The sequence below is a fragment of the Pseudorca crassidens genome, chromosome 19, assembly GCF_039906515.1.
Source record: "Pseudorca crassidens isolate mPseCra1 chromosome 19, mPseCra1.hap1, whole genome shotgun sequence".
Classification (NCBI taxonomy): Eukaryota; Metazoa; Chordata; class Mammalia; order Artiodactyla; family Delphinidae; genus Pseudorca; species Pseudorca crassidens.
This window is the reverse complement of record NC_090314.1, coordinates 2,897,517-2,923,044: the sequence shown is the minus strand read 5'-3', so window position 1 is coordinate 2,923,044 and position 25,528 is coordinate 2,897,517. Positions and strand designations below refer to the sequence as shown.

Genomic DNA, 25,528 nt, shown 5'->3' with positions numbered 1-25,528 from the left:
ATTAGCTGAACGTGCATTCCACCGGTAAGCAGGGAGAGTTCCTGTTGTTCCTCACCTTGCAGTAACTGGCATTGTCATTTTCTTGGGGTTCAGCAGTTCTAATAGATGTACAGTGATATCTCATTGTTGTATTAATTCGTAATTCCCTAATGGTGTATGATACTGAGCACTTTTTATACTGTCTGTATATCTTCTTTGTCCAGGTGTCTGTTCATATCTTTATCTGTTTTTAGTGGGGTTGCTTGTGTTACAGGTCTTTGTATATTTGAGACAAATCCTTTATTAGATATGTGTTTTCAAATATTTTTCTCCCAGCTTCTGGCTTGTCTTTTGATTTTCTGAATAAGGTCTTTCACAGAGTAGAAATCTTTAAGTTTATAAAGTCCATGCTATTACTTGCTCTTTTTTCGTGGATTTCCTTTTCGTGTTGTGTGTTAAACCCCAAAGATCATGATCTACCTAATCAAACACAAGTTCATGTAGATTTTCTCCTATGTTTTCTTCTATAATTTTGAAGTTGTGCCTTTTAAATGTGTCTAAGAATAATTTTGAATGAGTTGGCATAAGTTGTAAAGTTCGTGTCTACCTCCATTTCATGTCATACGGTTTCCAGTTAACGGTTCCTTAACTATTTTTGGAGAAGTTATGGGACACAGTCTCCGTGTCAGTGAACGCCCAAAGTTGAATGGGTTCCGCAGTTCTGCCTGCAGGGAGCGCTGTGTCCTGTGAACTGTGAGGGACGCGCGGCCTGCAGTTCCTTCACTGACCACACGGTGGCGCTGAGCTGGCCTCTCCGACCCAGGGCGCATGCGTGTTCCCCCTCCCTGCCCGCAGCTGAGAGGAGTTGTGTCTCCTCAGGCACCGCCGAGGCTTCGGCTGGGACGCCCGGCTCAGCGTCTCTGCTGACAGCAATTCAGTCTCCTTAGGACTCGCTGGGGTTTCGGTTTCAGGACGACGCAGTGCTGAGTCCACGCTGACGGAAGCTGGGTTTCCTGAGGACCCAGGCGACGCCGGGAGATAAAGGTGAGAAGAAGTGGGGAGAAGCTTCCTGTGGGGACTGACGGCTGACGGGGGTCCGTCTTCATGCGACCCAGGAAGGGCTTGGTGTGCGAAGCCGGGTTTTGAGTCACTTCGGCGTGCCGTGTAGCCAGCATGTGGTATGGGGTGTCCAGTTTCCCCAGCACCATTTATTGCGGGGCCTGCCCTTCCCCTCGGTGTGTCCTTGGCCCCTTTGTCATCAATTAACGGGCCCCACGCGTGCGGGCTGGATTCTGGGCTCTGCGTCCCGCCCCTCGGGCCCGGGCGCCTGTCTCTGTGCCAGTTCCGCACTGTTTGGGGACCGCAGCTTCTCCGCAGAGTGTGGAGTCAGGAGGCAGATGCCTCCAGCCCGTCCTCCTCGCTCAGGGTCGCTTCGGGGTCCTTTGTGGCTCCACACAGCTGTTAGGAGGATCTGCTCTGTTTCCGTGAAAACCACCATTGGAATTTCGGCAGGAGTTACGCTCACTGTGTACATTGCTTTGGGAAGAATGGACATTTTAACACGATGAGTTCTTGCGTTCCGTGAGCACGGGATATCTTTCCATTGACTTGTGTCTTCAGTTTCTTCAAGTTTTCAGTGTGCGGGTCTTTCACGTCGTTCGTTAAATTTATTCTAGGTATTTTGTGCTTTTTGATGGAATTGTGAATAGCTTTTGTTTTTTCCCTCTTTCTGATGGTTCGTGATTAGAAATGCAGTTGACTTTCTGGGTATTGATTTTGTAACTTCACTGAGTTCATTTATTAGTTCTAATAGTTTTTTGGTAGAGCGATGTAGAAAACTGGAACTCGAAAACCCCACTGTTTCTGTCATATTTAGGTCATCCACAACACCAAAGACACAGTGTCTCCTACTAGAATCTTCCCACAGTGCCTGTCAATTCCATGTGGACTCCTATAAGGGCAGTTAGGTTCATGACTTTGTGTGAAGTGGGTCTGGGTTAAGGCTTGGCCTCTGTAAGAAAGTGTAATATTTTCTCTGCCTTTCTGGTGTGGTCTTGACATGGTGTTTTGGAAAGTTATTGACTTTGCAGTAACTCCAAACCTACAGAAACTTGGGATAGCAGAACAAGGTACTGTGTATCTGCACACTCAGATTACCCAGACTTCCTTGCTTTACTGCTTTAGCCACTGAACACACAATACTCCAGTGCATTTTACCCAAAACGGGGCCCCCCTTCCAGGGAACCACCATGTAACCTCCAAATGAGGAAATTATGATGGTTTCCACATTGCAGTCCAATCCACAGGCCCACTTCAGCTTTCACCAGCCGCTCCAGCTCTAGGGAAATGTCTTTTCCCATTCTGATCCAGGTTTCTTTTTCTGGAACAATGACTGATACTTCCCCTCATTTTCACAACCTTGATGGATTTAAAGCACACAAGATGAGTATGATCTGGGTGGCTTTTCTGTATTGTCACAGGTATCAGTACTTCATTTACTTTGTGTGTGTGTGATTAAATGTACCGATCATTTACCATTTAAACTATTTTAAGTACACCATGCTATGGCATTAACCACACTCACATTGTTGTACAAGTATCCTCACCATCCACATTCAGATCTTTTCAGTTTTCACCGGTGAAACTCTGTAGCCATTAAACACGAATTCCCCTCAGCCCCTGCGGGCAACCACATTCTACTTTCTCTCTTTGAATTTGACTTTTCTGGGTCCCTCATGTAAGTGGAATCATATCATTTTTGTCCTTTTGTGACGGAGTTATTTCACTTATCTTTTTTTTTTTTTTTTTTTTTTGGTACGCGGGCCTCTCACTGTTGTGGCCTCTCCCGTTGCGGAGCACAGGCTCCGGACGCGCAGGCTCAGCGGCCATGGCCCACGGGCCCAGCCGCTCCGCGGCATGTGGGATCCTCCGGGACCGGGGCACGAACCCGTGTCCCCTGCATCGGCAGGCGGACTCTCAACCACTGCGCCACCAGGGAAGCCCTATTTCACTTATCTTAATGGCTTCAAGGTTCATATATGTTGTAGCATGTGTCAGAAGTTCCTTAATTTTTAAGGCCGAATGACATTCTTTTGTGTGTATACCACATTTAGTTTATCCGCTCATCCTTCAATGGACACTTGGATCGCTTCCACCTTTTGCTATTGTGATTAATGCTGCTGTGAGTATGGGTGTACCCTTATCTCTTCCAATCCCTGCTTTTAGTCTTTTGGGTATATACCCTGATGTGGAACTGATGGATCATATGTTAATTCTGTGTTTACCTTTTTGAGGAGCTGCCATACTGTCTTCCACAGGGGCTGCACCATTTCACTTTATTCCTTTCATGGCAGAATAACATGGCGGTTTTTGGATCAACCCCATTATGTTTATCCATTTACCCACTGATGGACGTTTGCATTGTTTCTTCCTTTTGGCTCTTCTGAACAGTGAGGCTATCAATATGTATGTACACCTGTTTTCAGTTCTTTGGGATCTCTATCTAGGAGTGGAGGTGTTGAACCATATGGTAATTATACATTCATATTGTAAACATAGGTTGCACCCTTTTCCACTTCCACAAGTCATGTTTAAAGGTTCCAGTTTCTCTGCATTGTTGCCAACATTTGTTATTTTTAATTCTCTTGATGATAACCATTTTAGAGTGTGTGAAGGAGTTATTGCAAATTGTGGTTTTAACTTGCATTTCCCTCCTGTCTTGTCATCTACTTGTTGACCATTTTCATGTCTTGTGCAAAGAAGGGTCTATTTAAGTCCTCTGTCCATATTTAAAATTGGGTTGTTTGTTTTTGTTGATGAGTTATGAAAGTTCTTGATACACACTGGATAAAGAAAGACTCATCAGATATATAATGTGGAAATATTTTCTTCCATTATGTGGGCTGTCTTTTCACTTTCTGGATTGCATCTGGTCACTGTCAAGCCACGGAGAGAGGCTTGACAGACAGGGCTGTGAGGGACAATTATGTTTGACTTGGCCAACATGTCAAATCGACTTGGCCGACACGTCACATTTCCTTCAAGCCTCCAGATCTGTGAGATAATAAATTTCTATCGCATATAGCTGCTCAGTGTGTGATATTTCATATGGCAGCCCTAGAAAATAATAAAGATTTTGGTATCAGGAAGAGGAAGGCTGCTTAACACTTACCTACACATGTGGAAATATTTTTAGATTTGGGTAATGAAAAGAGGCTGGTGTTGGTGTGCTTAATAGGAAAAGCTCAGATAGATTGGAAGACCTGTTGGTAGAAAATGTACATCGATGGAGATTATGGTGAGGGATCAGAAATGAAAGAGGAGAGCTGAGAGAAAGCTTCTGTAATCTTAGAAATACATATATAAGCATAATAAACAAATAAATGTTGGTGATATCTCAGATGGAAATGGAGAACGTGCCATTGAAAACATGTGGAAAGGTGAATCTTGTAATAAAGTGGCAGAAAACTTTTCTGAATAGTATTAGGTTGCATATACAAATTAGAACTTGAGTGTGATGATTTTGGATGTTTAGCTGAAGAGATTTCTAAGCAAAGTATTGAAGAAAGTATGGCCTGATTTCTTCTTGCTGCTTGCAGTTATGAGAAGAGAAAGTGAACTGAAGAGACAATTATTAAGAAAAGCAGAAAGAAATCCTGAAGTTTTGGAAACATCTCAGTCTATCCAGATAACCTACGTTTGAAATAGAGCCAAGGGTGTGCCTGGAAAAACTTTTGCTAAAGGGTTGATGCATGTGATTCATACAGTCAGCCATCTCAGCAGAACCAGGAATAGCTATGTGGTCATACAGGAAAGGCCTGTGGAGGATCCTCTTGTCTGGTGACCTGAATCTCATGAATTGCATAGAAGGCCAAGAAGGGTTTTGGGAGTCTGACAGTAGCAGACACAATGTTCCTCTGGACTGAAATAACCAAATGGGATGAAGTAGAGAAAGATTGATTTGAGGACAGGGACAGACGGAGTGGCTCGCTTGGTTGCTACTGCCACCCAGTGTTCAGAGGGCACAGGCTGAGGTGCCAGGGTCACAGACAGGTGGGCCCAGAGGACAGAGCATGCAGATGAAAGGGAGCAAAATTTGCCACCCCAGTGTGTCTCATTATCTTGAGGATTAAATTAAGGTCATTCTTTTTAAGAACAGAAGAGTCAGGAAGAAATTTTGACCTCCCCCTTAGCTACCTATAGAATTTAGATAGAGGAGCTGTTACCAAAGTAGAGCTGTCAGCAGAAATATTTGCAAAAAACATGGGCTAGGTGTGGTGGTGTGGGGGCCAGGAGATCAGCAGGGCCTAGAGATCAGAGTCCACTCTGTGTCCCATTGTCTCCACTGGCCCAGCAAACATTTATTTATCAAACATCTACTTTTCCATTTTCATGTGAATTGCCTTCTTCCCCTTTGAAGTCCCAAACCACTAACCCCAACCTGCTCTTTCGTCTTTACCTTAAGATGATATTTAAGGTGAGTTACTCAGGTTTCCTGGGTCTCTCCCATGTATACATATTATTGAGTGTTTATTGGAATTTTTCCTTTTAATCTGTTTCATGTCAATTTAATTTTTAGACCAGCCAGAAGGACCTAGAAACGTAGAGGAAAATTTCTTCCTCCTTGATAGAGCCAATACATTTTTTTTGCTTATCTTAAAATCCAATAGAATTTGCTCTGTTTCTTTCTGACTTGCTTGACACCTTGTTTACATCATTTTCCTTTTTTGCTTTGGGAATGGGAAACTCTATCCTATGCCTGCCCCACCAGTGTAATTTGAAAGCAAAGAACTTGGGTTAAAGAACAACAAATTATAAAACTTATAAAAATAGCAAGTGAGACTTTATTCAATACTACTGCAACACGAGGCAGACTGGACTAAACTCCAAATACAACAGGGACAAGTGGGGATTTATACCAACTGGCAGAGTGATCAGATGTAAACTCACTTATAGGAGGTAACAAAGGTCAGAGGATCTTCTTAAACTGGCTTAAGAGGTTCTTGCTAAATGCAGTCAAGGTCTTATATCTCAAAGGTGGAAGATCAGGAATTTGATCACATATCAAGGGTGGAGAAATTCTCAGTAAATTGACTTAGCAGGAGTCTTACTAAAGGCAGGCCAAGGTTGAGGTCTCCTCAAGAAGGGAGTTCAGAGGAGCATCACTAAAGTTTGATCAAGGAGGGAGTCTTTGTCAATCCACCTTTCTGGCTCAAGGTAAGAAGAGGCATTCTTCTTTCCTCTGTACAATAGAAGTCCATTTCTTGTTCAGTGGGTTTTTGATTGTTAAGGACCTCCTGTACTGTGTGTTGAGAGTTTATAGTAGAGGATATTGTTTGTATGGTGTGAGCCTTTAAACCTGCAATAAGGGGGATTATCAAGAGAGCAAAATAAAAGCAAAGATTAATGGTTGAGCTTTGTTTTTATTTCCATTTCTCTAGGAGGTGGGTCAAAAAGGATCTTGCTGTGATTTATGTCATAGAGTGTTCTGCCTATTTTCTCCTCTAAGAGTTTGATAGTGTCTGGCCTTACATTTAGGTCTTTAATCCATTTTGAGTTTATTTTCATGTGTGGTGTTAGGGAGTGTTCTAATTTCATACTTTTACATGTACCTGTCCAGTTTTCCCAGCACCACTTATTGAAGAGGCTGTCTTTTCTCCACTGTATATTCTTGCCTCTGTTATCAAAGATAAGGTGACCATATGTGTGTGGGTTTATCTCTGGGCTTTCTATCCTGTTCCATTGATGTATATTTCTGTTTTTGTGCCAGTACCATACTGCCTTGATTACCGTAGCTTTGTAGTATAGTCTGAAGTCAGGGAGCCTGATTACTCCAGCTCCATTTTTCGTTCTCAAGATTGCTTTGGCTATTCGGGGTCTTTTGTGTCTCCATACAAATTGTGAAATTTTTTTGTTCTAGTTCTGTGAAAAATGCCAGTGGTAGTTTGATAGGGATTGCATTGAATCTGTAGATTGCTTTGGGTAGTAGATTCATTTTCACAATGTTGATTCTTCCAATCCAAGAACATGGTATATCTCTCCATCTATTTGTATCATCTTTAATTTCTTTCATCAGTGTCTTATAATTTTCTGCATACAGGTCTTTTGTCTCCTTAGGTAGGTTTATTCCTAGATATTTTATTCTTCTTGTTGCAATGGTAAATGGGAGTGTTTTCTTAATTTCACTTTCAGATTTTTCATCATTAGTGTATAAGAATGCCAAAGATTTCTGTGCATTAATTTTGTATCCTGCTACTTTACCAAATTCATTGATTAGCTCTAGTAGTTTTCTGGTAGCATCTTTAGGATTCTCTATGTATAGTATCATGTCATCTGCAAACAGTGACAGCTTTACTTCTTCTTTTCCAGTTTGGATTCCTTTTATTTCTTTTTATTCTCTGATTGCTGTGGATTGCTTCCAAAACTATGTTGAATAATAGTGGTGAGAGTGGGCAGCCTTGCCTTGTTCCTGATCTTAGTGGAAATGGTTTCAGTTTTTCACCATTAAAAGCTTTTGCACAGCAAAAGAAACCCTAAACAACACCAAAAGACAACCCTCAGGGGCTTCCCTGGTGGCGCAGTGGTTGAGAGTCCACCTGCCGATGCAGGGGACACAGGTTCGTGCCCCGGTCCTGGAAGATCCCACATGCTGCGGAGCGGCTGGGCCTGTGAGCCGTGGCTGCTGAGCCTGTGCGTCCGGAGCCTGTGCGCCACAACAGTGAGAGGCCCGTGAGCTGCAAAAAAAAAAAAAACGAGTAATGTACCAAAGTGTTCACTGCAGCTCTGTTTACAATAGCCAGGACATGGAAGCAACCTAAGTGTCCATCAACAGATGAATGGATAAAGAAGATGTGGCACATATATACAATGGAATACTACTCAGCCATAAAAAGAAACGAAATTGAGTTATTTGTAGTGAGGTGGATGGACCTAGAGTCTGTCATACAGAGTGAAGTAAGTCAGAAAGAGAAAAACAAATACCGCATGCTAACACATATATATGGAATCTAAGGGAAAAAAAAAGGTCATGAAGAACTTAGGGGCAAGACGGGAATAAAGACACAGACCTACTAGAGAATGGACTTGAGGATATGGGGAGGGGGAAGGGTAAGCTGTGACAAAGTGAGAGAGTGGCATGGACATATATACACTACCAAATGTAAAATAGATAGCTAGGGGGAAGCAGCCGCATAGCACAGGGAGATCAGCTGGGTGCTTTGTGACCACCTAGAGGAGTGGGATAGGGAAGGTGGGAGGGAGGGAGACGCAAGAGGGAAGAGATATGGGAACATATGTATATGTATAACTGATTCACTTTGTTATAAAGCAGAAACTAACACACCATTGTAAAGCAATTATACTCCAATAAAGATGTTAAAAAAAAGATTAATGGTTGAGGCGGACTGAAATGACAATTTCTTAGTCCAGAGTGCAGCTAATCAAGAAAATTTCTAGACATTTGGCACAAAATATCTTTAGATGGTGGAGTGCCAACATCAGTGCCAGTCTGATGGATTTCTTGGATGGATTTACTGAATGTTCCAGGTGGTGGCATAGACATCAGAGGGATTTTGATAAGATTGTCCACAGTCATGGTATTTCCTGGAGCAGAGACTAAAAGGTGCAGAAATTAGGTGAACTTCCTGAGGAGCCTACACAGCAGCAGCTCCAGGCACCAAGGTTATTCACATACCATCTTCTGAAGTTTCTTTGAAGTTTTTGTCAAGTTGTCCTGCATCAGCTCACACGGCTTCATTAAGTACCGGGAGGAAGATCAGCTACAGACAGCTTAGAGTCACAGTGAGGATCTGGGTAGTCACGTTTTGGTTCTTCATGACGTGGATTCTGGAGGGTGGGATAAAATTCGGAACATTACTTTGGAGAGACGTGGCCAGATAGTGAAGGCAGCTACAAGAGGTGAGAATTTGTTAAGGGCCAACTAAATATGAGAAATGGCAGGATCAAGACAAGTTTACAGGTAGATAAATACCTTCTCAGAGAATTAACTGGGCTGGAATCTGACAACCCAATAGGACTGGCTGTGGTTTTCTACTGAAACATAGAATCTCTCCGTACAGTCACCCTACTTGTGATCGAACCTTGACAAAGTAAGGCTATCCTTTTTTACAAAATTCATCTGTTCTAATTAGATTTGGCCTGATTATTCACACATGTTCAGCAAGAATGATTACTGACCACATGAACATTTTAGTTTGTTTTGGTTGAATTTTTTTAAGGAATCTCAGGTTGTAGTCTTAAAAGCCTCTTGAGGTTAGGAAGACATGCCAAGAACTTACCACCAGACCTCATATGCAGTAGCTATAGATTTGGGTGAATTCCTCTCTTCTGTCATCATTATCTCTTCTATAAAATATTCTAAGGTTCCTGGTCCTATCAAGAAGTGCCTTTCCTTACTTTCCTGTAAGGCTGGGTACCACGGGAGCCAGGATGCAGGCCAGTTATCCTGAGATGTCTTTGTAACCATTGGCAATAAAAATCAACCTTAGTGTCTTGAACTCTCAGGACACATCTGATTTTATACACATCGCTCTAAAATATGACAGTCCAGTCAAAGCCTTGGTTACATGGCCAATATTTCCAAGTATGTTCTGTTATAAGGAGGGTAGATTCTGAATAAACCCACGCAAAAAATCAAATTCTGGCAGGAAGTGGAGCATTACGAACTTGGAAGACATTTTAACAGTTTCTTATGGAGTTAAACATACACTTACCATGCGACTGAGGAGTGGGCTACAAAGTACTTACCCAACTGAGTTAAAATTTTATGTTTGGACTTCTCTGGTGGCACAGTGGTTAAGAATCTGCCTGCCAATGCAGGGGACACAGGTTTGAGCCCTGGGCCGGGAGGATCCCACGTGCTGCGGAGCAACTAAGCCCGTGTACCACAACTACTGAGCCTGCGCTCTAGAGCCTGCGAGCCACAACTGCTGAGCCCGCGTGCCACAACTAGTGAAGCCCGTGTGCCTAGAGCCCGTGCTCCACAACAAGAGAAGCCACTGCAATGAGCTCATGCACCACAACGAAGAGTAGCCCTCACTCGCCTCAACTAGAGAAAGCCCGCGCACAGCAACGAAGACCCATCATAGCCAATAAAAAAAAAAATTTTATGTTCACACAAATGCCTTCATGGGAATGCTTATATCAGCTTTATTTATTTGAACCATTTTCCAGTCTCTGAATTTTGCTCATATGGTGATTGGTTTATGGAAAATTTCCAAAATAATTAGTGAATACTCATATCTATTGGGTAATTTTAATTACATAAACCCATTTTCTGAGGCACCTTCACCCTAAACATCTCTGTCACGTCCTCAGCCCCAGCACAGCCAACCTCTCCCTCGGGGTTTCTGACATACTCAGGAGGAGGTTTCAGCCCAGGGACTGGGAAGTTCCTTACACGTAGCCACTGGTGCCAGAAGAGGACCCTGCCAGCCCAGCCTGTGGTGAGGGCTGAGAGACTTCTGTGGAGGATGCTGCATGGTTGTTGGATGATGCTCTCAGGGCAAGACATACCCGTATTTAACCTAGGATATCTCAAGTTATTTGCCCATTGATGAGGCAGAATATTTCATATCCAGTGCCTGTCTAGCCAAGGAAAGATGGATATCCCATGGGCCATACTCAGTGGGATGCCAAAGGCCCAAGTCCTAATCCTCGTTGAGAATATGTGTCCCCCATCACATCCTTGACCTCTGTGCAGACAGAGTTCTTCAAACTGAGAAAGAAGCCCCAGAGGACATGCCTCTCTCTCTCTTTTTTTTTTTTTCTTTTTTGCGGTACGCGGGCCTCTCACTGTTGTGGCCTCTCCCTTTGCGGAGCACAGGCTCCGGATGCGCAGGCTCAGCGGCCATGGCTCACAGGCCCAGCCGCTCCGCGGCATGTGGGATCTTCCCGGACCGGGGCACAAACCCGTGTCCCCTGCATCGGCAGGCAGACTCTCAACCACTGCGCCACCAGGGAAGACCCGTGCTTCTCTTTCTGAGCCCACCTTTGAATGACAGGGAAACAACCTGAACATGTTCTGAGCTTTGATAACTAAATGTTACTCCTAGGGTCAGACCGTCTCCCCAAACTATGCAACGATTGGATTAAAAAAATCCTGTTTTCCACCTCTAAGAATTAGGATATCTAGAAGGCCTACAAATTTACCTGTTAAGCACAGTTCTCGTTGCCTTATTGAGTTGGGTATGTGTTCCCAATAGAATCCAATATTAATCACACAGGAGTAAGCAGTCCTTAACAAGTCTTAATTTAGATTTGTTTTAGCTGAAAAGAGAAGACTCAGTCCCTGAGAGGAAACCACTCATCAGTTCCTTCTGCATCTTCTCCTGGGACTGCAATCCTGTGCTGGGTGGGTCCTGAGCACCCCCAGTACCACCCTGCAGGGAAGGGTCCTGCCTGGTCTCACACTGTATTTACCTCAGTATCTCTAGTCCAGTATTCAGTGGCTGTGCCCTGCCTTCAGAATCCTTTTACAGTGACACCATATTCTTTCTACATCATCTCTTGAAATAGTGAATCGGCCTTACTAAACCCACATACTTTACAGGGAGACCCCAAGCAAGAATTTTATGAAACCACAAGGGAGCCCTTTCCCTGGAGGTGCCAGATGCATTGATACAGTTGACAGCCGTGTGAGTCAATCGGGGGCTTTGGGGGTTCCTCTCATTGCCTTTGGGCTCCTCTGGTTTAATATTATGTCAGAGAACACCTGCACATAGAAGCCATGGATCTCACTGCACACATAACATCTAATATTCCAATAATACAGACACACATGCACACACAACAAAAACACACAGTGGCTAATTATCATAGTAATGCACTTGAACTTTCTTCTTTTCTATACCTAGCACACGGGCAGTGCCCTCCGTGCCCTGACACACACTGACCCTAGGCTTGAGTGTGTGACTTGCTTTGACAAACAAAAGCAAACACAGTAAAGTGGAGACTGGAGTGTGCATGCACGTTGGGTTTGCCTGTTCTTGAAGAATCTGGACACTGCAGTTGCCCCGTGGGAAGGGTACAGGTTTGTCCCACACTGTCAGAAGTGGGGCACAGTCACAACATTTCTCACTCATAGTGCTGCACCTGAGGGACCCCAGAGACCCCTCCTGCAGGAAGGAAGACCCTGAGAAGTCTGAGGAGGAAGAGGCAGCGTTGTTGTCAGCTGACTCAAGTGATGCTGTTCTACTGGGTCACCAGGTGGGTGGGACAGTAGCAGGAAGATGAGCTAGGTCAGCTCTGTGAGGGATGCCCTGGCTTTTGCAGGACACCTCATCACCAGAAGTTTCTCCATCCTCGGGCTCAATCCTGCTGGCCATCTTTCCTCTTGACCGCCTGCCCTGTGGACCTAAGACCCCAGCATCTGACAGGTACACAGACCCACTGCTTAATCACCCACAACTGCGCCAACTGTGGGAAACCTGCGTCGTCTTCTACGTCTCCGGTGGAACCCGGATTGTGATTACACCTGGGTCCACCAAAAACTCCTGGAGGAGGAGGGATACTTTGTCACAGAACACTAAGGAAAGAGAGAAGAACAGACTGAGGCTGATGAGCGAGGATCCTGAGTTTGGTCTGTAAGCTGCAGGTGTCAGAGGCTTCAACCTGATCTCCTGTTCTGGACTTTGTCTCACTGTGGTCTCTGCGCATCCCTAAGTTCTCCTCCTTGGAGGGTCTGTGTCTTGTAGCACTTACAGCTTTCATCCACTAGTGTTATCCTGGAGCCTCAGCACTGTGCTAGTCGTCTGGGGGAGAGGGGTCTTATATATTCTTATGATTAAATCTCAGTGAGGCAGTTATCCCGTGTCTCTAATCTGTGATTCTCACAGGGTTTCTGCGGTGGTGTCAGGGTGGGACTTATTCCCTTCTGATTACCCACCTGATTCACAAAAAATTATGACCAGGGCGCTTGACCTTATTAGTTGCACAAAAATGTTTCCTAATTTTAGGGAGAAAGAAAATAGAGATATGTGACTCATGAATACTTAAAAAACTTAAACGAAGGAAAGGCATTTAATAAATATAAACAGTATCAGAAATTCTCTTTCAAAAAGAAAATGAAACATTATGCATCTGTTATTTTTTTAACTTGTCAAAGTATGTTTTCTGCTAAAATATACGTAAAAACCTGTGTGTGTATGTGTGTGTGTGTTAAAATGTAGCCAGATTTGTTTTCATCAGGTATGGTGAGACACACGGACGTGGAAGTGATTGTCAGTTTACACTCACAGATCCCTAGAAACGGGCACACACCACACAGGGGCCACTCAGGGAGGCACTGGGGTTGGTCAGGAGACAGAAGAGGGGGCGGGACGTGCACCAGAGACCTGATTGGGGTTTTGGAATGGGTGAGGCAGGGTAGGTATGCTGAGTAAAATTAGCACTGGATAGCCTGAATAATTTTGTCAGGCTCTTGGGCATGTGCGGTTCCTGGTTGTCTGAGACCTGGCCCTGGGGTGATCCAGGTCAGGAGGAATGTGGAAAGGTGTGTGAGAGCTTGTAAGAGAGAGAGAAAATAGAGATGTGCTCTGGATTGGTGGCTTGTATATCAGAGGTACACCTGCAGGAAGGTGTCTGACACCTGCAGGAGTTTGCAGCCCAGGAAGGGGCAGTCTGTGCAAGATCAAGGCCCCCCAGATCAGAACATTGAGAATACAGAAATAGGGAGATACAGTTGCTACAGTTGTCCCTGCGGTGCTCTGGCTTCAAATTAAGGGAACTTTGGGTGAGTGACTTTCAGAGAATATGGCAGAAGTCACTCTAAATGGAATAAAACCTTTTACTATGAGAGTAGGAAGAACAAACACAAGTAAAAATATAAAGATTCCTTGTACACTGGCTCATCACCAAGTGCCCATTTGTATGGCATTAGCCAGGAAAATAGATTTGAGGTTTTGGGGCTCTCTAACAGTACCTGGGCGGAGTTGTGAAGAGTATTAGAATATGCTCAGGTCGAGGAGACGGGTCCAGAAGTTATGCCCTTTGAGAGTATGAACTGTAAGTAAGTTTATGCAAAGGTAGTAGTGTTTGTGTACAGCCAAGGCTGTAGTAGGAGTGGGTAGTCCTACTCCATAGGGGTCAAGGTGTTGACTGCAAGGAGGCCGGTGCTTCCTGGAGACAACATTTATGTCCATTATTTTCTTTCTTTTTTAAACTTCTGCTCCCTGCAGTCATTCATTTATTTATTTATTTATTTAGTTTTTTGGCTGCGTTGGGTCTTCGTTGCTGCGCGTGGGCTTTCTCTAGTTGCGGTGAGCAGGGGCTATTCTTTGCTGCGGTGCACAGGCTTCTCATTGCGGTGGCTTCTCTTGTTGCAGAGCACGGGCTCTAGGTGTGCGGGCTTCAGTAGTTGTGGCTCGTGGGCTCTAGAGTGCAGCCTCATCCATTATTTTCTTTAAATAAAGACTTTATTTTTTTTGAGAGCAGTTTTAGATTTACAGCATAATGGGGGGGCAGTACAGAGCTATCCCATATACGTACTGACCCCCCACATGCACAACCTCCACCGTCATCACTACCCTCAGATGGCACATTTGTTATAGCCGATAAACTGTCACGACACATGGCAATAGCTTACCTTAGGGTTCACTCTTGTACATTTCACGTGACTTTAGAAATGTATGACATGTGTCCAGTATTAAGGAATGATAAGGAGTATTTCCCTGCCCTAAACGTCCTCTGACTTCACCTGTTCATCCATCTTCCTCTTCCCGAGCTCTACACAGTCACTGATCTTTTTACTGTCTCCATAGTTTTGTGTTTTCCAGAATATCACAAAGTTAAAGGCATACAGTATGAAGCCTTTTCGGATTGGCTTCTTTTACTTAGTAATATGCATGCCTCTTCCATGTCTTTTCATTCTTCTATTGCCAAGTAATATTCTATTGTTTGGATGCACCACAGTTTATCTATCTGGTCACTTACTGTAGGACATCTTGGTTGCTTCCAAGTTTTGTCAACCATGCATAAAGCTGATATAAACATTTGTGTGCAGGTTGTCACGTGGACCTATGTTTTCTATGTCTTTGGGTAAATACCAAGGTGTACGATTGCTTGGTCATATGGTAAGAGCATGTTTCCTTTCATAGAAACTGCTAAAATGTCTCCCAAAGTGGATGCACCGTCTTGCGTTACAACCAGCGCTGAATGAGTTCCTTTCCTTCTACAGCCTTGCCGGCATGTGGCAGGTAATTGCGATGTGTCATGACAGTTTATCAGCCTTGCCGGCATGTAGGGTGGTCCATGTTCCAGATTTTGGCTGTTTGAATAATTGTGTATAGTCATCACATCATGGTTTTACTTTGCATTTCCCTGATCGCATGTGAAGCAGAGCTTCTTCTCATATGCTCATTTGCTATCTGTTTATCTCCATTGGTGAAGTTTCTATTCAGGTCTTTGGCCCATTTTTTTAAAATAAATTTTTAATTTTTTAAAATTTTTGGCTGTGTTGGGTCTTTGTTGCTGTGTGCGGGCTTTCTCTGGTTGCGGTGAGTGGGGCTACTCTTCGATGCGGTGCGCAGGCTTCTCATTGCAGTGGCTTCTCTCGTTGCAGAGCACAGGTTCTAGGTGTATGGGCTTCAGTAGTTGTGGCACACGAGCTCATTAGTTGTGGCACGAGAGCTCTAGAGCGCAGGCTTAGTAGTTGTGGCGCATGGGCTTAGTTGCTCCGTGGCACCAGGGCTCAAACCCGTGTCCCCTGCATTGGCAGTCGGGTTCTTAACCACTGCGCCACCCGGGAAGTCCCTTTGGTCCACTTTTTAATCAGGTTTTCTGTTTTCATATTGTTGAGTTTCAAGCGTTCTTTGTATAATTGGGTAACAGTACTTTACCAGATGAATCTGTTACAGATAATTTATCCTAGGCTGTGGCTTGCATTCTCATTGTCTTGACATTGTCTTCCACAGAGCAGAAGTTTTTAAATTTATTAGAATCTAGCTTATCAAAGATGTATTTTATGGGTCCTAAAAAGTCATCATTCATTCTACCCCAAATCATCTAGTTTTTCTCCTGTGTTATCTCATGGAGGTTTTAGAGTTTTGAATTTTACATTCAGCTCTGTGAACCATTTTACATTCAGCTCTGTGAACCATTTTCAGTAAAGTTCTGTGAAGACTATAAGGTCTTTGCCAAGATTCACTTTTTTGCATGTGGATGTCCAGTTGTTCCATTTGCTAAAAATCCCCATTAATTTTCAGAACGGCACAGATAGGAGTAACGTCTTCCAGACTTTGCTTTAATCTTGGGAAAATGGGGGTGTACATTGTGTCAGAGAGCAAGGATTATACCAGGGTTGTGGTCTAAGCAGAGAGTGAGCCCAGACACATAATAGAAATCCCAGTATCAAAAGAAGAAAAGCAGTAAAGGTTCTGTGTTCATCATTTGTGTTTTAAGAGGGAACGTCCACAGGCTTTACTGGGGCTCAGGATTTAGCATCCAGGATGAAGTCATCACCAATGGGAAGGTCTCGAGTTGGACAGGTATCATCCGGGATGTGGACTGGAGAACCTCCAAGTGAGTTCCTGTTGCAGTGGATGTGGGTCTCAGCATTTGCCATGGTTGTTTGAAGCAGCGTCTCTGGCAGAGTGGGCTTCCAATTATAATTTACTGAAAACAACTAGACCGTTCCTAAGTAGATCAGCGATCATCAGGACGATGTGAGCTGTGCTTGACCAGTCTCTGGTATTGTTGTTGTTTGTGGACATATAGGGTCCTGTATCAAATGAGCCACCTGCCCTGTAGGAGGTTATGGTTAGTGCTTCCAGGAGAGTATGTGCCCTAGATCTGGTGTCCAACCCTTTTGGGGGAAGGATATGGGGGAAAGGATGTGTCATGATAGTTTAGGGAAGGATATGGGGGAAAGATAGTAAAATATATTAAAAAATAAATCAAGCCATGGGGAAAGGGAGAGAAACATTCAGGGGATTATGTGCCAGACTGGAATTTGGAAAGGAATTATTTGAGAAGAGCATTATGTTTCTAATATCAAACATCTGTCTCGGACCTATCAGGGACATGATGGTTCTATTGAATGGTATTCCAAGACCCTACATTGTGTGTATTGAAAATAAAATGAGTAGTTTAGTTGCTATTAGTGAAGTCTATAACTCCAAAGGAAATAAATACTGCCCTAGTAAGGCATTGTAGGTCTTAGCGTACATGGAAGTATGCGTCATTTTGATTTACGTTTTAGGTGTCTTTGAGGCAAGAGATTCCCAGATACTTTTACACCAAAGGGGACAGTTTTTGGACAATGGCCCAATAGTTTATTATAAATGAGAAGATGGGGTTATTTGTTGTCCAGGGTATCTACTGCTAAGGCCACTGCACCTGCCCTGTCCCTGAGACTAGACCTCGTGCTCCTGAATCCAGAGAACTCCGTGGTGTCCTGATTACACCCTGCAGCCCAGCCCCTCCTGTCTCCCCGCAGGGAGGTTTGTGTCTGGACTCACACTGATCTCCCTTTATTGTGTCTCTTGCACAGTAATGCATGGTTCCTGTCCACGGCTCTCAGGCTGTCCGTTTGCAGATATAGCATGTTCCTGGCATTGTCTCTGGAGATCACAAATCAGTCCTTCACAGAGTCTGCATCGTTAGTGCTACCAGTACCAGTATTAATGGATGAGACCCACTCCAGCCCCTTCCCTGGAGCCTGGCACACCCAGCTCATCCAGTAGCTACTGAAAGTGACTCCAGAGGCTGCACAGGAGAGTCTCAGAGACCCCCCAGGCTACACCAAGCCTCCCTCAGACTCCACCAGCTGGACCTCTGCAAACACAGAGACGTCCTGGTCAGGAGACTGGCACACATCCACTGATTCCCTCACTCGTATCCCCTCACATCCTCAGTATCTCTTGTTCTCCATCAGTTACCTTGTAAAATAGCAACAAAGACAAAGCAGCTCGGCCCAGACTCCACGGTGAGGTGTCTGGATTCAGTCCTTGCACAGCTGATGCCGAGGCAGGGCCGTAACAGTGAGGTGTGGGGGTCCTCCGAAGGACGACTTGGGCTCGAAGATGCCCCCGCTGGTCCTTCCTTGGACTGAAGGACACTTGGTGTCCCATCCAATCTTACTTCTCTCTCTGTCACTCAGGGTCAGAGCTGCATCAGGGCTGACGTCACTCTCAGCATCACAAACATACTTTCCTAAAAACAAATTCCGTACACATGGAATCCATTTTCGATGACTGCTTTTCAGGTGACCTGAAATAACTGAAAAAATACCTTAGCGTAGTTATTGATAATATGAACCTGCTTCTTTAGGCAAATGTAAAATACAAAATAACAACGGCAATGGTCAGTTTTATGTGTCAGCTGGCCTGGGCTCCGTCTCCAGTTATTCAGTCAATCCCTCATCCAGGTGTTACCCCGAAGGTATTTTGTAGATGTTGTTAAATTCTACCATCATTTTACTCTAACCTAGACATCTTATCCTAAATAACCTGGTTGGGCCTGGTTCAATCACAGCAGACCTGAAGAAGATGCAGTTCCACAGTGGACAGCAGCTTCATCTGCTACTCGAGATTTCCAGCCTGGCCTTCCTGACTGACGTCTGGCCCCAAGAAGGTTGTATGTCTCCGACCGGCCGCACAGCCTCCATCCTCCAGAGCTCCCAGCACAGCGGAGTGTCCATCAGGCTCTGCTGGAAGCCACAGGTCAGGGTGGTGACCCCACAAGAGTTTGATGAGGACAAGTTCAAACTCCACATCCCGTTGTGTCTAAACAAACATCACTCCCTTGAGTACTCGTGTCCACTTAGCTTCCCCAGCGAGTGCACGTGCAAAGGACAGCAGGCACGTCCTGGTCCACAGCAAGTCTGAAAGTCCCATCACACCTTCCCAGGTGCCTGCAGGAGCCACAGCCTGGGCCACACCTAAGCTCCAGGTAAAGGGTCTGCCCCTGGGGTTTAGACCACAGAAAGGTCACGACCCCTTTTCAGAGAGTGGAAGGAGAAAGGGTTTGGGGACAAAAAGATGAAGGAGAAAGAAAACTGATTCACAGAAGAAGAGACAGCCTGATGAGCGTTCACTGTTCAGCGTTGAGTCTGGTGAGAGGAAGGTTAGATTGAAAATCCATCAGCTTCTCTCAGGGACTCGCCCAGCCTTAGGCTCCGTCTGGCTGGGACCAGGACGGCAAAGACTGTCCTTGTCTAGGATTTCTGTTGAGATCTGTTCTCCCAGTCTGATAGGAAAGCAGCAGCCAGGCCTCACACATCCCTCCTCCCACACATCCTCAGGCCTCCCCACATCCCTGCTTCTGGTGGCCGTGAGCAGTCATTACTGGCTCCGTAGGTGGGACTCTGCATTGGCGCACGCGAGACTGTGTGCTCGTGTTAGAGCAGAAGCTTCTAATCAGAGATCTATGGTTGGCAAACAATTACAAACGTACAGAGGGTCTACGAGAGATGGTGAGACGCAGAGGGAACCACAGGCTGTGGCAGGAAACCTCCGCCTTCATCCGCACCTGCTCGTGTGGCTGGTCTCTGTGCTCAGTGGGTCCTGAGCACCCCTGGGGGCCTCAGCCCTGCCTCATGGTCCTCAGTGAAACCTGCAGCCCAGACCCTCCTGTCTCCCTGCAGGGAGGTTTCTGTCTGGGCTCACCCTGACCTCCCCTCCCTGTGTCCCTCGAACAGTCTGCAGCCATGCCCTCGGTGGTTACAGAGCTCAGCTGCAGGGAGAACTGGTTCCTGGGTGTGTCTCTGGAGATGGGGAGTTAACTCCTAGGGGCTGGGGCTGGGGCTGGGTCATCTTTCTAGCATATTCCTGATGACCAGTGCAGCCCCTACCCCAAGGGCTGATGGATCCCAGCTCCAGCAATAACCACTGGTTGGGATGAGGAATCCAGAGACAGCACAGGTGAGGGAGAGGGTGTGCAAGGTGCGGTCCTGGGCCCAACTCCTGTACCTGCACCTGGGACAGGACACCTGGCAACAAGGAGAATCAGTCGCTGTCAGTCATCCCCACAGCCCCGTGTCTGACACCTGCGACCCTTGTCAGGTGACACCTGACACCTGGGGAGGTGTCACCAGGCAGAGGAGAAGAACCCACAGCCTCCTCTTCTTCCGGACCACAGCTCTGCCTTCCCCAGGGACCTCAGCCCTGTCTGCGGAGGGAGCTGTGAGCTCCTGCAGCCCATGGGTGGACTTTACCCTTGAGCTTGACGAGGAATTTTCATATTGGAAGCCTTGTCCTTAGAAGTGGGGAGAGACTGAAGAACTCCTTTTCTGCTATTTCTTATTATTGCTAACCAACATATAATCATTCTCCCCACTTTCTAAGGACTCAGATTGTTTTCTATCCATAACGGCCCTTTTCTCCTTTCTTTTCAGTTAGTTTTTGCAGGTGTTAAGTGGAAGAAATAGTCCTACTCTATCTTCTGCTGTTTGAGAGCTGACACCTTAAAGTTCACTCCTCTCTTCTTCCTCTGCCCACTGCTGGGAAATTTGGTGAGAAGCACAGCTTCTCCCTCCTTCGATGCAGGTGGGAGATCAAAACCACGTGAGCCCCGCCTGTGAGCACAACACTTAACCCTCCCACACCCAGGAACCACATTAAAAACCCTAATCCGTCTCCATTGCTGGTGCTCTCAAACCATTTCTGATGTTCTTGAGAGGTCTGCCCTGCTCTCAACAGACACCTCAGTAATGGAGGTGATAAATTTTTCAGATTCCTTTCCTGTGTGCCTGTGACATCATCAGACTGAACTTCTATATGGAGCTTTGGGGGGGATGGGTGTCACCATGCATCGCCTTGATGTCCACTGTTAATACTGTTGGTGCTGTGAGCGTGGTGTCAAGTCAATAACCGCCACCACCAGGGCCTGCCTCCTCTCGCTTTGGGTGTGTGATGCCGCTGTCGCCTGATACCCGTCATGCACTTTAAGGTGCTGCTCGCTGGCTAGTTGTGCTCTGAGCTGTGCCGTGTAGTGCTGCGTCGTTGACTGCAGCAGAGCCTCTTGTATGGATTTAGCCAACTTACTTCAGAAGTTTTGAGAATTAACTGGTATTTATGGACAGGAGTAAACAGTCGTAAGGGACTCTGCCTTCTGTGCATGGGAGTGTTTTCCTCCTGTGGCAGCACATCTTCCTAATTCAGAGGTTTTAGAGTTAAGCATAGAATCACGAGGCAGAGATGGGCTGGGGGAGACTGCTCTAAGGAGAGGAAGCCCCAGACCCCGGCAGGGAGCAGCCCTGAACCTCCATCTGCGCCTGCTCCTGCGATCAGCCTTGCGGTGGCAGCACTGACCTCCCTCTGAGGCCCTGAGATCTCCTGGGAGACCCTGACTGTTACCCGCAGCCCCCCACACCTGCCCCTGCGAGGAGGCTTGTGTCTGGCTCACCACGCACTCGGACTGCAGTGTCTCGGGCACAGCTGTACCTGCCTGCACTCCTGGCCTTGGAGCTGCACAGCTGTGAGAACACTTGCTTCTTGGTTGTGTCCCTGGAGATGCTGACTCAGGACTGGAGGTCATGCTGTCCTGAGTGTGCCCCTGAGCCCAGGCCACAGCAGCCGCTCCAGCCCCTTCCCTGGGTGAATGTGGATCCTCCACAGGGGATATTCTGAAATTGGGAACATGTGGACGACACAGGTGAGGCCGAGCCTCTCCATGGAGACCACCTCTCCCTCATGCCTTTGTACAATGTGGTTCTCAGCCTGGGTACCTGGGAAGAGAGAAAAATCCTGAGTCACACGGGCACATGGCCTCATCCCATCATCCCATTTCTGAAGGAAAAGTCTGATTCTCTTCAAGTGGTTTAAGATATGTCGTTAAGTCAGACTTCTCATCATGATGTGTAGGCAGACAGAAGGGCTTGTGGCCTCCGGATTCTGAGGGGGGAATTAGTGCAGGTCTGTAGTACTGTACCTATGAAACTGGGCCTTAAGAAAGCATTCCATGCTGAAGAAAGTACTTTAATGGAAGACATAGTATGAAAAAACAAGTTAGCGTCCATTGTCAGCTAACAGGCACCAAAGGAGATTGTGAGATATAATTTTACAGTAAAATGAAAACAGGCCCAGATAGAAGATGGGAGAAGAAGAAAGAAATGAGAAGCAAAAAGCTAAAAGCCATATGTGTAAGCATAATTAAATGGTGAATAGAGGGAAAAGAGTACATCATCTTGTACAGGGTATAAATTAATTAAAGAGTAGAATTAACATTCAGAAGGTCAGTGGGAATTCGTTTGAGACAGCAGAACTGGGAGCACGTAGGGTGAAGCCCTGGGGCTGCACAGGGGGTAAGGGAAACATCATTAGATTTCTATGCTCCTCATCCTGTGCTCTGCGAAAACCCTAATGTGGAAGTGAACGAGCGTCTAACTCTCGCCCTCTCAGAGGGGAAAATTAGCCGGTGTGTCAGATCCATCAGGGATGAGCAGGCCCAGTTGGGATGGGGAGGAATACAGAACAGCAGGCAGAAGGCAAGGAGTAAATGTCCTACCTTGGAAGTTCATCCCCGATCACATCCGGTTTAAACGGCAGGGAAATATTCGTAGTCTGGAGGACAATGAAATTTTTCTTCTGATCATGACCTGATAACTAGATTTTTTTCCTCCCCTCAAAACAAGTACAAAATTTCACAAGAGTGAAACATTCGTTCTCTCACATTGGGAACCAACAGAGAGAAGGGATCAGCACGTGCGCGGGAGGAACCTACCGCCGTCCAGGAAAGAACCACAGAGAAGGACTAGAGGGCGCACCCCTGGGGCTCTCGTGGTCAGGAGCAGGGTCTCTCCTCACCCGCTGGGGCAAGGAAAATAAAATCTGATAAATAAGGGAGCACCAGATGGTGGCCTCTGAAGGGTTTTACAGAGCATTGAGGAACGATGCTGACCCCGTAAGCCCTCAGTTCCACGGTAGCACTCATGGACATAGTCCTCCGCTCTCCCACCTCAGCCCTGGCTGAGTTCATATCCAGACCTATCCACTGCCACGCCCTGGGACTGTTACCTAATCCCATTAGGAGACCCACCCAGTGACCTCTTTTGCTCTATCCCTGTCTCCTTTTTAGGAAGTGGCCACAGCAGATGGTGTCGACCTGGCTCCCCTGGGATCCTGCTTTTAACTCACTGGCAGGTGTCCCTGAGCAGAGCCCCAAGGCTGGCAGAGGGCCAGGTCACTCTGGGGGCAGCCGTCTTGCTGCTTGGACTCTGGGCAGTACTGGCTCCAGTCCAGTGCTCTCAAGGCCGTCCCTCGTGGGGCTACCTCTCTTCGGAGTTGGTGATACCCAGGAAGGAGTTGCACCGAGGCAAGGGTGTTCAGACGCCAGGCTGGCTCTCCTACAGCCTGCGTTTTGGGGGCCAGAGGCACGTTATCCACATGCGGCGCAAGAAATTATTTTGGCCCAGACACCTGCTGCTGATGACTCTGGATGACCAAGGAGCCTTGCAGATGGACTACCCCTTCGTCCCTTCAGATTGTTACTACCTCGGCTACCTGGAGGAGATTCCTTTTTCCATGGTCACCGTGGACACGTGCTATGGGGGTCTTGAAGGTGTCATGAAGTTGGATGACCTTGCGTATGAAATCAAACCCCTCAAGGATTCGGAAAGGTTTGAACATGTGGTTTCTCAGATAGTGGCAGATGCCGGTGCAACAGGACCTGCATATGGACCGGGACACAAGGAGGATAGACACCCACTGTTCCCTGAAGCAGATGTCAGTGTAGCCCCCAGGAGTGGTGCTAGGGTGTTTGCAGCACATAAGGGAATCATGAAAGGATTTGTTCAATATTCTAATTCAATGTATCGCTTATACAACAGTGTGTCTAAGTGTGTGGAAACCCTGGTACATATGTGTAGTATAGTGGACTCCTTTCAACAGGGTCTTGCTGTCAGGTTCTATCTAGTCGCAGTGGCACTATTTAATGAAAGAGATCCAACTGTCATGAATGACTATAGAGTACCAGGTGGTGCATATGCTCGTTATCACGCGAAGAATTTCAGACGAGTCATAGAAAGCACTTCGTCCTTGATGGTAATCCGTGATGGACCACGGCCAGGCCAGTTTGAGCCAGAGACCTATCCCGTGTGTAACACCAGTCGTAGCCTGCTCTTCGTTGGTTATCTAGGCAGACATTACTTAATATTAGCTATTGTGTCAACCCAACTCATTGGGAGAAGTTTTGGTCTGTGGTATGACGGTGATAACTGCTATTGCATGCGAAGGACCACCTGCCTTATGGCAAAATACCCAGGCTTGACAGATGCCTTCAGTGACTGCTCCATCGGGCACTGGTGGAACATAGTAGCGATACGGGGCAGTTGTATATTTAACACGACGGTGAGCTATTTTAATGAAAGCCTGATAAAGACGCGTTGTGGAAACTACATAGTAGAGGATTGGGAGCAGTGTGACTGTGGCCCCTTCAAGCAGTGTTATAGCAACAAATGCTGCGAGTATGACTGTATGTTGGCGGAAGGGGCTACTTGTAATGAAGGACTATGCTGTACAGACTGTACCTAGTCTGAACCTGGGACACTCTGTAGACCAATCCAAAATACATGTGATCTTCCAGAGTACTGTTTTGGAGCAACCAGTCAATGCCCGGAAGACTTTTATATGCAGGCTGGAACGCCCTGTACTGAAGAAGGCTACTGCTGTCATGGAAACTGCACTGACTGCACCATGCACTGCAGAGAAATCTTTGGAAGACACGCTACTAACGCTCATGATGTCTGCTATACAGTAAATCAAAAAGCCAATCGATTTGGACACTGTACAAGAAATGATAGGGTGTTGAACCATGCTGCTTGTGGAGAAGCAGACATAAAATGTGGAAGGCTGCAGTGTAGCAATGTCACTCATGTTCCCCGGTTGCAGGAACATGTTTCATTCCATCAGTCAGAGATCTCAGGGGTCTGGTGTTGGGGAGTAGGCCGTCACTATTCCCCAGAAACAACTGATGTTGGTCATGTGAGAAGTGGTACCCCCTGTGCTCCTGAGAGGTTCTGTCTCAACAGCACCTGCAGTGCTCGTATAGATGCAATAACTTATGACTGTCCCCCTAAGAAATGCAATCATAGAGGAATTTGCAACAATAGAAGGAATTGCCATTGCCGTGTAGGCTGGGAGCCTCCACTGTGCTTAAAGAGAGGTCCTGGAGGGAGCATGGACAGCGGACCCAGTTCAAGGAGAATTCGCTCAGTAGAAACAAGCCAAGCCTCGATCCTATATTTGAAACTGGTCTTTGGTCGCATTTATGCCTTCATAGCTGCACTCCTCTTTGGTGTGGCCACCAATGTTAAAAATGTCAAGACCTCCAGAGTTAAGGAAGTGTAGTAGGTGATAAATAAATTATAAACCAGCCTCCCGACCCCTGTACAACCACTGGTAATGTAGAAGTAATATCAATATATATGGTGAAATCAGTAATAAGATGGCAAAGATGAATATCACGTTCTTGAAGTCTGCAGGAGAGGACGGCGGGTTTCTGTACGTCAGGGGCGGTCGAGAGGCATCGATGTTCTCACATCAGGTCTCTTTGATAGGTCGCTGATCAGCGCTCCGAAATAAATCTTGAAAAACCA

The 25,528-nt window shown here is 46.1% G+C and overlaps 1 protein-coding gene across 3 annotated transcripts; it reads left to right on the top strand.

The window, feature by feature from the left end:
• The first annotated feature begins 812 nt into the window (after window positions 1-812).
• On the top strand, window positions 813-25,528 carry LOC137211873 (disintegrin and metalloproteinase domain-containing protein 29-like). 3 transcript variants are annotated; one of them, XR_010937257.1, is made up of 3 exons: window positions 813-1,023; window positions 18,469-18,656; window positions 20,330-20,574. XR_010937257.1 is itself a non-coding variant. In XM_067714578.1 (3 exons), the coding sequence occupies exons 2-3, from the start codon at window positions 18,483-18,485 to the stop codon at window positions 24,462-24,464; spliced, it is 1,539 nt and encodes a 512-aa protein (XP_067570679.1). In that variant the 5' UTR covers window positions 813-1,023; window positions 18,469-18,482; the 3' UTR covers window positions 24,465-25,528. The 3 variants fall into 3 exon arrangements, 1 of the variants encoding a protein (XP_067570679.1); XR_010937258.1 differs by having other exon boundaries at window positions 18,469-18,885; XM_067714578.1 differs by lacking the exon at window positions 20,330-20,574 and adding an exon at window positions 23,011-25,528 and having other exon boundaries at window positions 18,469-18,567.